The 13,104-nt window shown below is 37.5% G+C and overlaps 1 protein-coding gene across 5 annotated transcripts in view; it reads left to right on the top strand.

Moving 5' to 3' along the window:
* The window catches only part of stim1a (stromal interaction molecule 1a), a 68,160-nt gene that overhangs the window by 22,305 nt on the left and 32,751 nt on the right, over nucleotides 1–13,104 (top strand). For all 5 annotated transcript variants that reach the window (XM_073863190.1, XM_073863191.1, XM_073863193.1 and 2 more), the window contains 3 exons: nucleotides 956–1,068; nucleotides 9,289–9,402; nucleotides 9,490–9,605. In XM_073863190.1, coding sequence (XP_073719291.1) covers nucleotides 956–1,068; nucleotides 9,289–9,402; nucleotides 9,490–9,605 — 343 coding nt within the window. The remainder of the gene's footprint in view (nucleotides 1–955; nucleotides 1,069–9,288; nucleotides 9,403–9,489; nucleotides 9,606–13,104) is intronic.

Here is a 13,104-nt window from a genome sequence, read left to right on the forward strand (position 1 = left end):
CAAGGTAGTGCGAGTAGAGGCGAGGACTAATTCACATATTAATGCATTCATGAATACCAGACAAGGAAAGGGTGTAGAGTTACATTCAAGCTATTTTAAAGCGTGAAGAAATTGCATAGAAAAAAGTTAACATGTGTTATTATGATGTATATGATTCGTTTTAGGTGATCGAGAACAATTAGTTTTCCTAGTCAACCAAGTATTAAAAATTCATTTATAATTTTAGATAGTGGGTGCTAATGGATTCTGTGTAATGTTTACACAGTTTTGAGAAATCCATTACCGGGGTTGCAGTTTGCCAAACGTTTGACTTTTATATTTAAGCATTTAGCAGACACTTGTATCCGAAACGACTTAACAAAAGTAAAGAAAACAACATATTAAATAAGTTGTGAACTGTTCTCTAACCTTCTGTTGCGTTAGGTTATGCGTATAATCATTTTTGCCATTTTGTTGTGTCTGAGCAAACACAGCCTTTGCTCGCTAGATGTTCAACAGTATTAATAGATCCAGAATAACTCCAAACAAAGCCGCATCAAAGCCTAAGATAAACTGTATCCAATGACTTGCTCCCTTTTTTGGATGTTCTCTCGGGTAAACAGTTATTGTCTTTTGTATTAGCTTTTGCTCATTGAGGTCAAACAAACTCTTATTTTCCCAGATTCACTTTTTTAACAATGTAATAAATAACTTTTTTTCTCTTGTTTACTTCCTTATAAACAGCAATCAGTGGCCTGTTGAGACCAATTGCATCATGGTAGATGAAAGCATACTTGTAAACCTATTGTAAACCTTTTTGTGGGTATGCTGTTGAAACTTGTATATTATTTTAACTGACCTTATTCTCCTTCCTTGTAAATGGGAATCAACGTTGTCACAGATCAAACTATTCCTTTAATTTCTTCTGAATCTGAATGCCTATGTATTGAATTTCTCTCTCTTTTTCAATTACCAGTTTTTAAGAGAGGACCTCAACTATCATGACCCCAAAGCCAAACACAACAGTTTTCATGGGGACGATCAGTTCATCAGTGTGGAGGACCTGTGGAACACCTGGAAAAGTTCAAAAGGAAAGCAGAGATTTTTTTCATAATGAGCTATTAATGCTTAAACCGTGTGCCGGTGCCTGATTTGTAATTGTTTTAGTTTTTATGAAGGACAACGTATTGGTTGAACTTTGGTTTTGCAGACTCTACAAAGTTTCTACAAAGTTGGTTTTGCTGAGTTTGCTGAATGCATTTTTTGTTTATTTAACATATTGCATTATTTTGCAATGTGAAAAAAATGCAAGAGCATTGCATTAGCATTGCAAAAGGTCATGGGTTCTAACCCAAGGAGGAACACACATACTGATAAAAGTATATTCCATGCACTTTGTGTCTGTATTAGATTGGTTTGTGTTTTTGATCATTTATATACATTAAAGCACCGTGGTATTGCCATCTGATATCTTTAGTACTAGTATGTAGTAGTTGTGTAGGCCATGTGTTGTTTCCAGTAAGAACAGAGATTAAAACAGGGTCGTAACAGAGCGAGTGTTAGAGACAGATCCACTGCTTTCAACACCTTCTTCAAATCCAGATAAACTGTAGATGCAGAACAATTGACCTGCTCATAACATTCAGCTGTGAACAAGGACCTTATCTAAACACTGACAGACCACCTATTCAAATCAGAATGCTAGTTTAGTGGAGTGAGGGATAATGAGGGATTCAGGTCTCTCTCTCTCTCTCTCTCTCTCATGCCAATAATTAGTACCATGGCATTTTTCGCTCGAGTTGAAAATTTTGAGGCGAATAGCGCATGTTTTCACGGCAAACCAATGCGCTTAAGCAGCCACATCACAGAATAATAAGTGATAAAAGTCTTTCAGCCGAAAACCGAAGATGCTCAAAAGAGCATTTTTGGTTTTCGGCCGAAAGACTTTTATCATCGAAACTAATTTTTGGGGGTCGAATATTCGGTGCATCCCTAGTCTAAATGCATTTACTAGAAATATAAAAAGCCATATTTTGACTTCAAAATTCATAAAAGTTGTGTTCATCTGTAAAGAGTAAAACAAGTCATAAACTTTTGTTAAACACAGAACTTATTTTTTTTTTTTTTGCGATAATCCAAAAGTCTATAGGGGAAATTAATAGGGGTGTACACAGGGTCCGAAATTAACTTTTTGGCTCACCTGCCACGGGGACTGGTAGATGAAAAAATCCACCAGCCAAGCATATTTTTTACCGGCCAGAATAATAAACAGTAGGGATGCTCCGATCGATCGGCCGCCGATCGGTATCGGCCGATAATGGCATTAAATGACTCGATCGGTGCTCGCTAAATCTGCCGATCTCATAAACCGATCTTTCTGTTTACTTTTGTCATCAAAAGGATCCTGAATGCGGTTGCAATTAAAGACATTTTTGTTTTCCTGTGAGGAAAATAAAAGTTTAAACGCTCAAAACTTTAAGACGCATGCAAATAAGAAACTTTTGGCATGAGGATGCAATTGTCCGTGATAGATATGTGTTGTATACGCTGTTTGATGGGGATGTGAAGACGCCTCGCGCTGTTTACCGGAGCGCGTCCTCATACGCATATCTCTGTAAAGGCAAAGAGAGACATACAAATCTGCACGCTGCACATGAGCAACAGGTTGTAAAAATGCTTATGATGCTTTACAACCTGTTGCTCATGTGCAGCGTGCAGATTTGTATGTCTCTCTTTGCCTCTATAGAGATATGCGTATTTACCGGAGGACGCGCTCCGGTAAACAGCACGAGGCGTCTTCACATCCCCATCAAACAGTGTATACAACACATATCTATCACGGACAATTGCATCCTCATGCCAAAAGTTTCTTATTTGCATACGTCTTAAAGTTTTGAGCGTTTAAACTTTTATTTTCCTCACAGCTGCTTGTCTGCGTTCAGCCGCCGCCCACACACACAGAAGCCTGTCATCAGTGCACGTGAACGATCTCTCTCTCACCTCTTAAAGCTGCAGTAACCTAATTCATCTCTCAATAAAATCACTCTCTGCTCTTGACTAAAGAATTTTTATACTGCATACGAATGCGTGTATATTTAATTAATACAGTAAAGTCTGTGAAGTGTTTTATTTTCAGTACTTTTAGGAGACATAAGCCTTTTTAAAGCCATATGAAATTTCTCTTTGCAGAATAAATATTTGTTGTGCTTATTTATTTGAGTCTCTATTAAAACAATAATATACCTAATTACTGCAAGTAATATAACAAAGGCAACATCCGTGGTATTATTTTATTTAGAAAGATTGTAACAGTTGGTCATCAAAGAGCTTGCATATCAGCTTTAAAAAAAAAAATCGGTATCGGAATCGGTATCGGCCGATCACGAAGATTACAAATCGGTGATCGGTATCGGCTGCAAAAATCCTGATCGGAGCATCCCTAATAAACAGCCTTTTTTTGTCACATGTACATTGTTTTTATTTGCTGTATTCATGGCAGGGCTCGCAAAATTTCTAAATCCCTGGTAGCCCTTCGGGCAGGCACTCTTCAGTTTTTGGTAGCCCGAAATGAATGCAAGTAGCCCGAATAAAAAATACATTACTTTTAATGTAGAATATTAAGACAAAACATCTATCAAAACACAAATAAGACATATACATTTTCAGTACATATCAATCATCAGTACAAATTTTTCTTCTAACCAAAGTGAAATATCTATACATCAGATTCTGAAATATTAACTGAAGTCACAGATAAGAAAATGCCACTTGACTTTGTGGGCATAGCACAGGCTTATTCAATTAGTTTTACCACTGGCCAAATTTTGCCAATACAAAGCCAATAGGGCCTCTAACCACAATGTTTAATCTGCTATTCTTGTTGTTGTTTTGATGCTGTTGTTTTTAAATAAACAAAAAGACGGATTTCCATGTAAACCAACTTTTCCTGCTCATCCCCACACCAGATATACTCACCATTTAAAAGGGGTTTATTGGGTCACAAAACTTACAGTTTGGATCATCCAGTTACAGATTGGATCATTTTTTCGATCAGAAAAACTGGGGCTACTGTCGCTTTAATAGCCATTGTGCAAAGAGTCACTCTCTTCACTGCCCGTATAATCTTTATCACTTTAAAAAGCTTGCTGCGAGAGATTTAATTTTCTTACGTGGGGATAGTAATGACTGACAGGACTTAGTTAGAGGATTTGCCCAACAATTCCATGACAAATCATGACGGATTGCTTCCTGTACTGCGTCTTTTCGCGCGATTGCGAAAGTGAAAGTTAAACTCGAGCGCGCGCTAAAACGTAATTTAAATACCCATATGCCTGAATTTCATACACCATTATTACACATCCAAATCTGTGAAAGAATGCATAAGCATTTAAATGTATTTTTTCCTCCCTATAAGTCAAGATAGCCTGACGGGCAGGGCGGGGATGCATTTTGATATGCAGCAGATAACTGCTGACCGCAAGCCTGCAGTACTAGCTAGAAACAGACCGTCTCTAGTGCGAGACTTTGAGCGTAGAGACGTTCTGTGGCTAGCTCACCTCGTTCCCAGATTAGTTACTGGCAAACACATTATATTGCATTAATATTTTGGTATGAAAATCACCCGCCAGTGTGGCGGGTATCCTTTTGAATTTAGTCGCCAAACGGAAAATCTACCCGCATTTGGCGCTTGGCGGGTGTTAATTTCGGACCCTGGGTGTACATTTTTATTATTATTATTATTGTTATTATTTTCGCCAGCGATACGGTTTTTGCCGATACATCAAACACTTCTTTGGCGCGATTACGGTCCGTTTTTTATTAATTTATCTTTATTTTTATATACGTTCCAAGTTATATTTTTAGTTACTTGAATGCAACCAAAATATATAACGTGAACATTTAATTAAACTCTTTAAAAATGGCACAATCTCTGTTCCAATTGAAACGTTTACAACAACAAACCAACAAAAATACACTTTTGAATTTTTTTTTGAAAAATTGATTATAATGTCACATAAAACCAAGCTTATGATGGCAAAATGTGCAGTAGTGACAATCACTGAGGTAGTTTTAGTTTTATTAAAAATTAATATAAAAAATAAAGCTGTTAAACTTAAAGGAATATTCCATTTTCTTAAAAGAAAAATCCAGATAATTTACTCACCACCATGTCATCCAAAATGTTGATGTCTTTCTTTGTTCAGTCGAGAAGAAATTATGTTTTTTGAGGAAAACATTGCAGGATTTTTCTCATTTTAATGGACTTTAATGGACACCAACAATTAACACTTAACTCAACACGTAACAGTTTTTTTCAATGGAGTTTCAAAGGACTATAAACGATCCCAAACAAGGCATTAGGGTCTTATCTAGCGAAACGATTGTCATTTTTGACAAAAAGATAAATAAAAAATATGCTAATTTAAAGCACAACTTTTCATCTAGGTCCGGTTCAGCGTGACCTAACGTAAATGCGTAGTGACGTAGGGAGGTCACGTGTTACATATATAAAACGCACATTTGCGGACCATTGTAAACAATAAACTGACACAAAGACATTAATTAGTATCATTCCACATACAACAACGTAGGAACGGTCCTCTTTCGACACACTTGTAAACACTGGGGCGGAGTTTCGCGTTCGTCCTCTGTGACGTCATGACGTATTGCTTGGGGTCACGCTGGCGCATCACGACCGGATCTGGACGAGAAGTTGTGCTTTAAAAGTGTATATTTGTTATTTTTATTGTCAAAAATGACAATCGTTTTGCTAGATAAGACCCTTATGTCTCGTTTGGGATTTTTATAGTCCTTTGAAACTCTGTTGAAAAAACTGTTATGTGTTGAGTAAAGTATTAATTGTTGGTGTCTATTGAAGTCCATTAAAATGAGAAAAATCCTGCAATGTTTTCCTCAAAAAACATAATTTCTTCTCGACTGAACAAAGAAAGACATCAACATTTTGGATGACATGGTGGTGAGTAAATTATCTGGATTATTTTTCTTTTAAGAAAATGGACTAATCCTTTAAGCATTTGATCTGTCACACAACATCAGATCTAACAGTCAAACAAGTGCTGCAGTGGTTTCTTTTGAGTGATTTTTCTTTAAAAAGATCAACTGATCAACATGTTCAGGAGAGAGGACACTGTGTTTTGCATGGACAGTATCACCTGCAGTGCTAAACAAATGCTTGTTTTCAGTCTCTTTCAACCGCTTACAACCGCTTTGTTGCTGCACTTGCTGACGCTCGCAGATGAAAATAACAAAAATGTGCGCTTTGGCGGAAATGCATGAATGGACATTACATCAAGGAATTAGGACCTGGAAAGTGTTAAAATAAAGGTACCTCAAATCGATATTTTTACGCGTGGCATTGATGCATCGGATCGTTAGAAATAATCTCGATCCATATCAATGTATTGTTACACCTCTAGAAATGAATTGGCTTGGCTAGAGAACTAGTATTCTGCTAAACTGTAAACCACTGTAAAAAAGTTGAATTTACTTTTGTTGTCCTAAAAAAGGAATTATATATAATTCAAAATTTAGTATTTCCAAATTAGTTCAGTAAACTTAATTATAAGTTGATTTAAGTTAAGTTGATTTCACTTGAAATCATTTGTAATATCAATTGCTCCGTCCAACATGTCAATTTAGTTACCAAAGTTACTTTTAATGTTATAAATGGTATTATAACACAAGTTTTTTGACTAAGTCAGTCATTGAATAAACATGATTCTCCACATAAACACACACAAAATTGTCCCTGTAACGCCGTCATTCGCAATATTTCATATAGCGATATACTTCCTGGCTCCCGCGTCACCCTGTCTTTGTTGTTAAGCCTCACCATTGGTTGAATTTGATATACACATTCAGACGCACTTACTCCTAGAGGCGTCCCCAAAGTGTCATCGCAGTGACGCAGCATGAGTTCCCTCAAAGGGGAACTGTAACAATGTATCTTAAAAGGTACCACAGTGTAACCTCGCTCTCACTTAAAATGTGTCCCCACATTTTTTTGAAAGGTCCTTGAATTTGAGGTTAACTAAAGTGTTGGACCCCTGAGTCATGTATACTTTACTGTTTAAGTAAACAATATTGACAGTGTAACTTCCGGGTTAGCCTACAAAATACGTCATCCTTGCGGCACTCTATGAATCGCCAAATATCCAACGTATGAATTTTAGTCAGTATTGCTCTCTGGCCTATTCTCTCTCTATCTCTCTCTTTCTTTCTCTCTCTATCCTGCATTGCAGCTCTTCCCAAAGCACATCTGAATAGCCAAAGCTATAAAAGCTGATCTGTCTAACGCTAGCAGCACATTAACTAGCGCACACATACACAGAGAGCATAGTTCAGTCCAGTGCCAGGGTCTGGTCAGGCAAGAGCTTTCAGCCCTTACAGCGTTTTCATTGAGCTGTGGCAGCCTCTGTCATTTTTATTGCTGTTATGACATTGAACAGCTCCCTATTATTAATATCATTGTAATATTTATACTCTGGTAGCCTGCAGCAGATGACATTTTATTCTGTACACTTGCTTTATTTTAAGTTTAGCCATTTAATCAGTTGATCTAGATTGGGTACATCATGCATATGACTTACACGTTACAGGTTACACATTTGATCTTTATGGGGATCGAACAGATGACCTTTGTGCTGCTAACACAATGCTCTACCATTTAAACTACAAAAACTCATGTAGAAGAACTGATTTAGATGTCTTCTGATATTGACAATATGTTCATGTACATTTGTGTTTCACAGACAGAGAGACTTTGCGATTTGTTTGTTGTTGGATCGATTGCATCTGTGATTTTCTTGCACAACCTCGTTCAGATTTGCAGAGCAAATGACCTGCTGTTGTTTAACTGACTCGGAGGTCCTTTGGGAAATAAAGTGCATCTGGATAGGAAGATCTACATTATTTCACATATATTTGGGTTGACCTTCCTGTCATATTTCGAGCAGGCTAAATTAAATCAATAAGGAGAACTTATTGGCCACTAATGTAAATCTTAATTTCATCTAATAATTGTATTAATGGTTACATCAGTCAGAGCATGTTAACTGGGTGATTCTCACGAAAACTTGGTTTTAAAAATGTCAAGCATGAAAATGTATAAATTGCTTACATTTACTTTTTTTCCCACCAGACATTGAAAAACAAAGTCTGGAGTAAATGGGAACATTAATTTAAAAACTTTACTTATCATTTAACACTTTTTGTAACATAATTAAAAAAATTAGTCCTAAAAAATCTCATTACCGCAACAGTCAGAAAACATCAACACTGACATATTTTCAAAATGACATGACAAACCTGAAAGAACATAATTTGGAGATTCTGCACATGCATTTAAAATCAAAGTATTATGCTTCTATTAGTTAAATTAACATTTAATAAGCATCTGATGCAGTAATGATAATCAAAATGTCGTGTAAGTATTCTGACAAGACAATATTTCAAATTAACTGTAAAAAAATGATCTTACCTGGTAGCCATCTTGAAGTAACTGGTCCATTAAAATTCTGTATGTGTGCTTAAACTGTTCTCAAAAAGTGTTGCGGAGGATGAGAACATCAGGCATGGACACATAATTTTCCTAATTTTTCTTCATTATTATTATACATGAATATTCAGTAAATATTTTTTCTGTCATCTAAAGTAGTCTAGCAAAACATCCATTTATTTTTTTCTTAATTTTTTTGTGTTAATTTGATTAAATTACAACATAACGCATGTTCAAACACAGCCGGACACATTGCGGTAATGAGAATTTCAGCAGAAAATTAGATAAAATTTCCAATTATAAATTCTTATGTTGAAATCACACATTGTGCAAGATGCTTTTTAATGTTACTATATTACACATTTTAATGCTAAAATCATTAGTGCCGTGGTGTTTCAATGGTTTCGTGAGAATCACCCAACTAGTGACCACAACCATGTAATAAACAACATTTAGAAAGGTGTCGGTCGGATCCAAGAATAACATGACCCACTGCATGTAATTCAAGGTGTTCTGTTAATAAAGTTGAACGTCGCTTTAAAAAATTTGTCCCATCCAAATAGCGTATGTCACTTAGTGCTAATGTCAACAGATGATTAATCACGTTTTTACTGTCACGATTCTTATTAAATTAAATCCAAAACTCCATTAGGATACTTGTTGTTTAAAGCAAAACCACCCACCTTTGGTCGCCCATTTATAGCTCTCCGTGTTTATTAGCTTTGATTGATTTCACAGGACTAAATGGCTTGTGTTATGTGATGTTTATAAAGTTTGTGTTTTTGTTTCGCAGTGTATAACTGGACTGTGAATGAAGTCGTGGACTGGCTCATCGGGTACGTTAAGTTGTCGCAATACGCGGAAACCTTCTGCAAGATGAATTTTAATGGTACATCCATGCCACGGTGAGTAATTGTCATTTAAAGACCGATTTTAACTCTTAAAACGCAAATTATGAAAGGTCCGCACTTATGGTTTTTGTTTTCTTTTAGATTGGCCGTGAAGAATGTGACGCTAACGCAGACGGTCCTGAAGATTCTGGACCGGAGTCACGTTCAGAAACTGCAGCTCAAGGCGCTCGACACGGTTCTGTTTGGAGCTCCTCCGAGTGAGTGAAATGAAACTAACGTAATACATCTGAAATCTGAACACATTTCTATTAGGTTTAAATGGTTGAACCTGTTCTGTTTAGTCATTTACTTGACATGGCACAATTTAAAACCGTCAACTCCTTCAGACCCTGGAATGGACATCACATGATTTGTGTTTCAAATGCCGATCAACCAATTAAAATAAGGCACACTGATTAAACGCCTGAAAAATCAGGTCTTAAGGGGTTAAGTAAAGTAAACGGATCTGGTGTGGTTTGTTTTCTGATGTAATCTGGTTTGTAGCAGGAAGTATGAGAAGTGTGGTTTAGGCGTTTTTCTGGGTCAGCTACTATGATCTTAAAGGGATAGTTCACCCAAAAATGAAAAAATTCTGTCATCATTTACTCGCCCTCAAGTTGTTTCAAACCACTATACATTTTTTTTTTGTTCTGCTGCACACAAATTAAGATATCTTGAGCAATGTTTGTAACCAAACAGATCTGGGGCACCATTGACTTCCATAGTATTATTTTCTTCTTCTATGGAAGTCATTGGTGCCCTAGATCTGCTTGGTTACAAACATTTTAAAAGTTGTCACGACACAAATCTTATTTAAACTCATGAAAAGTCAGATACTGTTGTATAAATAATCGTAAAATATCACAACTTTTTCATTATTACCCCCTTATTACACAGCTCGTTGGAATCCTTAATTCTGATTGGCCAGTCGCCACACTTCCCAATAGAGCCCTGCGCGGGACTGTTTTTTTAAACCCATGCCCGCCCTCACCCGCTAAATTTATGACCAGTCCCGCCCGCTCCCGCAACCTGCGTGTTCCACTCCCGCCCGCGCCCGCAATATTTGTGTCCACTCCTGCCCGCTCCCGCGGATTTTCTCAGAGCTTGTGAAAACTGTACACAAATGCATGCTCATACAAAACATTGGTTCAGAAAAACAGACTTTCAACACTATTGTGTTTAAAATTAGGGATGTGCACGAATGGTCGAATATTTGATCTGCAATAATAATTCTAATGGAAAAGATGCTATTGGAATGTTAGTTTGTTTGTTTTTAATGCGCCACCGCAGGGTAAATGCTACTATATTCATTTAATGTTTTCACTTCATGTATTGTCTTTTACAGTCTTTAATGTAAATATACATCAAATATAAATTACATATACATGAAAATGTATTTGTTTATATGTCTGATTGTTTTGGCAATTCAGATCGCAGACTAATTTAAGTATTTACAGTTTTAACACCGGGGTTGTCTGTTTTTGTCCACCGGCTCAGGTTTAATTTAGAAGTGCTTCTCCGCCGCATCAGCGCGCATCATGAGAGATTTGTTAGCTTCTTGTTATGACTTATTTTATTTTGTTATTACAGCTAAACGAGACAGACATGGAAAACGAAACGGAGAACATTTATTATATGCGGTGCTCTATATGGAAAATGAAGCGGAACTGCAAGTGCCTGTTTAAGCAGAGTTTTCTCTGCTGGCATTAAGAACAGGCTTTCACGGAGCACGTAGGCAAAATATGGTTGTCTTTCTTCATAAAAACATGTCAAACCAAATAAAGATATTCATATGCCGACCGTGCAGTCTGTTATGTAGCCTATGTTTATTCGTTCGCTCCGGGCTCTTACTTGGTGTTTCGAGTCTGCTTGATAGCGTACTTTGTCATGTCCTCAAACTTTAAACTTTGCTTGCGTTTGGGGTTAGAGTATAATATTTGCTAAACTATAATTTCTGTAAGATCAAACAGTACTGAATTTGTACTAACGACCGCATTGAAACCAAGGATTTGATTCAGCCTTGAGCCTTCGCTCCGCGTGGGGTTTTACGCAGTTAAAATGACATAATTTTTTAAGCAGTGTTTTGTAACATTAACCGTTAAAACAAAACCCCAGTTTTCAACTGTATACTGCATGATACACACGCACCAAATGATTAATTAAACTAACAAACAAACAGTTTAACTGTTAACAACCTGATTTGTCACTAGTGCTCACCAGTTCTTCCAGATGCGAGGCACATAGTCTATAACAGCATTGGGCATGTGCTCCCCGAAGTTGCCACGGTATGTCCCACATAATGTTTAGCTGCAAAATCCCACCGGGACCCACGGGTCTTCCGCAAAAAAATTCTGACCGCCCACTCCCGCCCGCAGCAAAGGTGAACCCGCCCGCCCCCGCGAGATTTGCGTTGGGTCCCGCGGGAGTCCAATCCCAATGCAGCCCTCTACTTCCCAAGTAACAACTGCTCAAAACTAATAACACTTGGTATCCTGGATTCTGCGAATCATTTTGACAGGTATTAAAATTACACAAAAATTAAACATTAATATATCTTTTAGTAACATATATGACAATATATTTACAAATGATTAAGCCAAATAGTGTGTTTGTCACATTTGAACTTCTCGTCTTATCTTAAAACTGCAAGTAAACGGGGTTTCCTCGCGGAAGGTCTACATTCGTTAAAAATTAGCCAATAAAATATTTCAAATCATTATTTAAAGATGCAGTGTGTAATTTTTAGAAGGATCTCTTCACAGAAATGCAAAATAATATACAAAACTAAATTATCAGGGGTGTATAAAGACCTTTCGTAATAAACCGTTATGTGTTTATTGCCTTAGAATGAGACGTTTTAGCTACATAACCAGAGGGTCCCCTTACATGGAAGCCGCCATTTTGTGCAGCCATGTTTCTACAGAAGCCTTTAACAGACAAACGTTTTTACTAAGTTGACTCCAACGATGACATTTGTCTGGTGGCGGCTACCGTAGCTTCTCTTTGTGTTTCAAAAGCAAGAGGTGAGCAGTGGAATGAGCCGTTGGTTGCAATTCACAACCTCACCACTAGATGCCGCTAAAATTTACACACTGCACCTTTAATGTTCCTTACCTTACTTATTAGATAAATAGTATAGACTGTAAAAAAAGATGGACGCAGTGTCCGTGAGGTCACCCATAGGTTTTTGAAGATCGTTTTTGAAGCCTATAGTAGGCAGTGCCTGCCGTCGGCATCTTGGCCGCGCATCACCATGCATCACTTGCGGATATCCGAAAAGGGGTAAAGGGGCTGGACGTTGGTAAAGCTGAGGTGGCTGGTTGCTAAAATCATGCCTGCCTAGCTCGACTCTAGTGACAGCAGCGGCTGTTTAACCATCACTCAAGTGGCCCTTATGCAGAACTTTAAGGCTTAATATCATTTTAACGGATGAGTTACAAAAAATGTATCCCCCTCACAGTTTTCACGAAGGTCAAAATTAGCTATACAGACCAAAAAACGTTTTTGTACCAGGCTTTTAACATATTTTTTCTAGGGATGCACCGAATCCAGGATTCGGCCGAATACTGGGCTTTTTGACGGGGTTCGGGTTCGGCCGAATCCTAGATTTTTTTTCCACCGAACCGAACCCTAGGCTTGCGCTACGCTGGTCGACGTCACGCGGCCGTTGATTACACACATCGGGTCCTGACGTGGAGATGAGCTTTTTCTTTCGGT

This window comes from Misgurnus anguillicaudatus, chromosome 24 (genome assembly GCF_027580225.2).
Source record: "Misgurnus anguillicaudatus chromosome 24, ASM2758022v2, whole genome shotgun sequence".
NCBI classification, from domain to species: domain Eukaryota; kingdom Metazoa; phylum Chordata; class Actinopteri; order Cypriniformes; family Cobitidae; genus Misgurnus; species Misgurnus anguillicaudatus.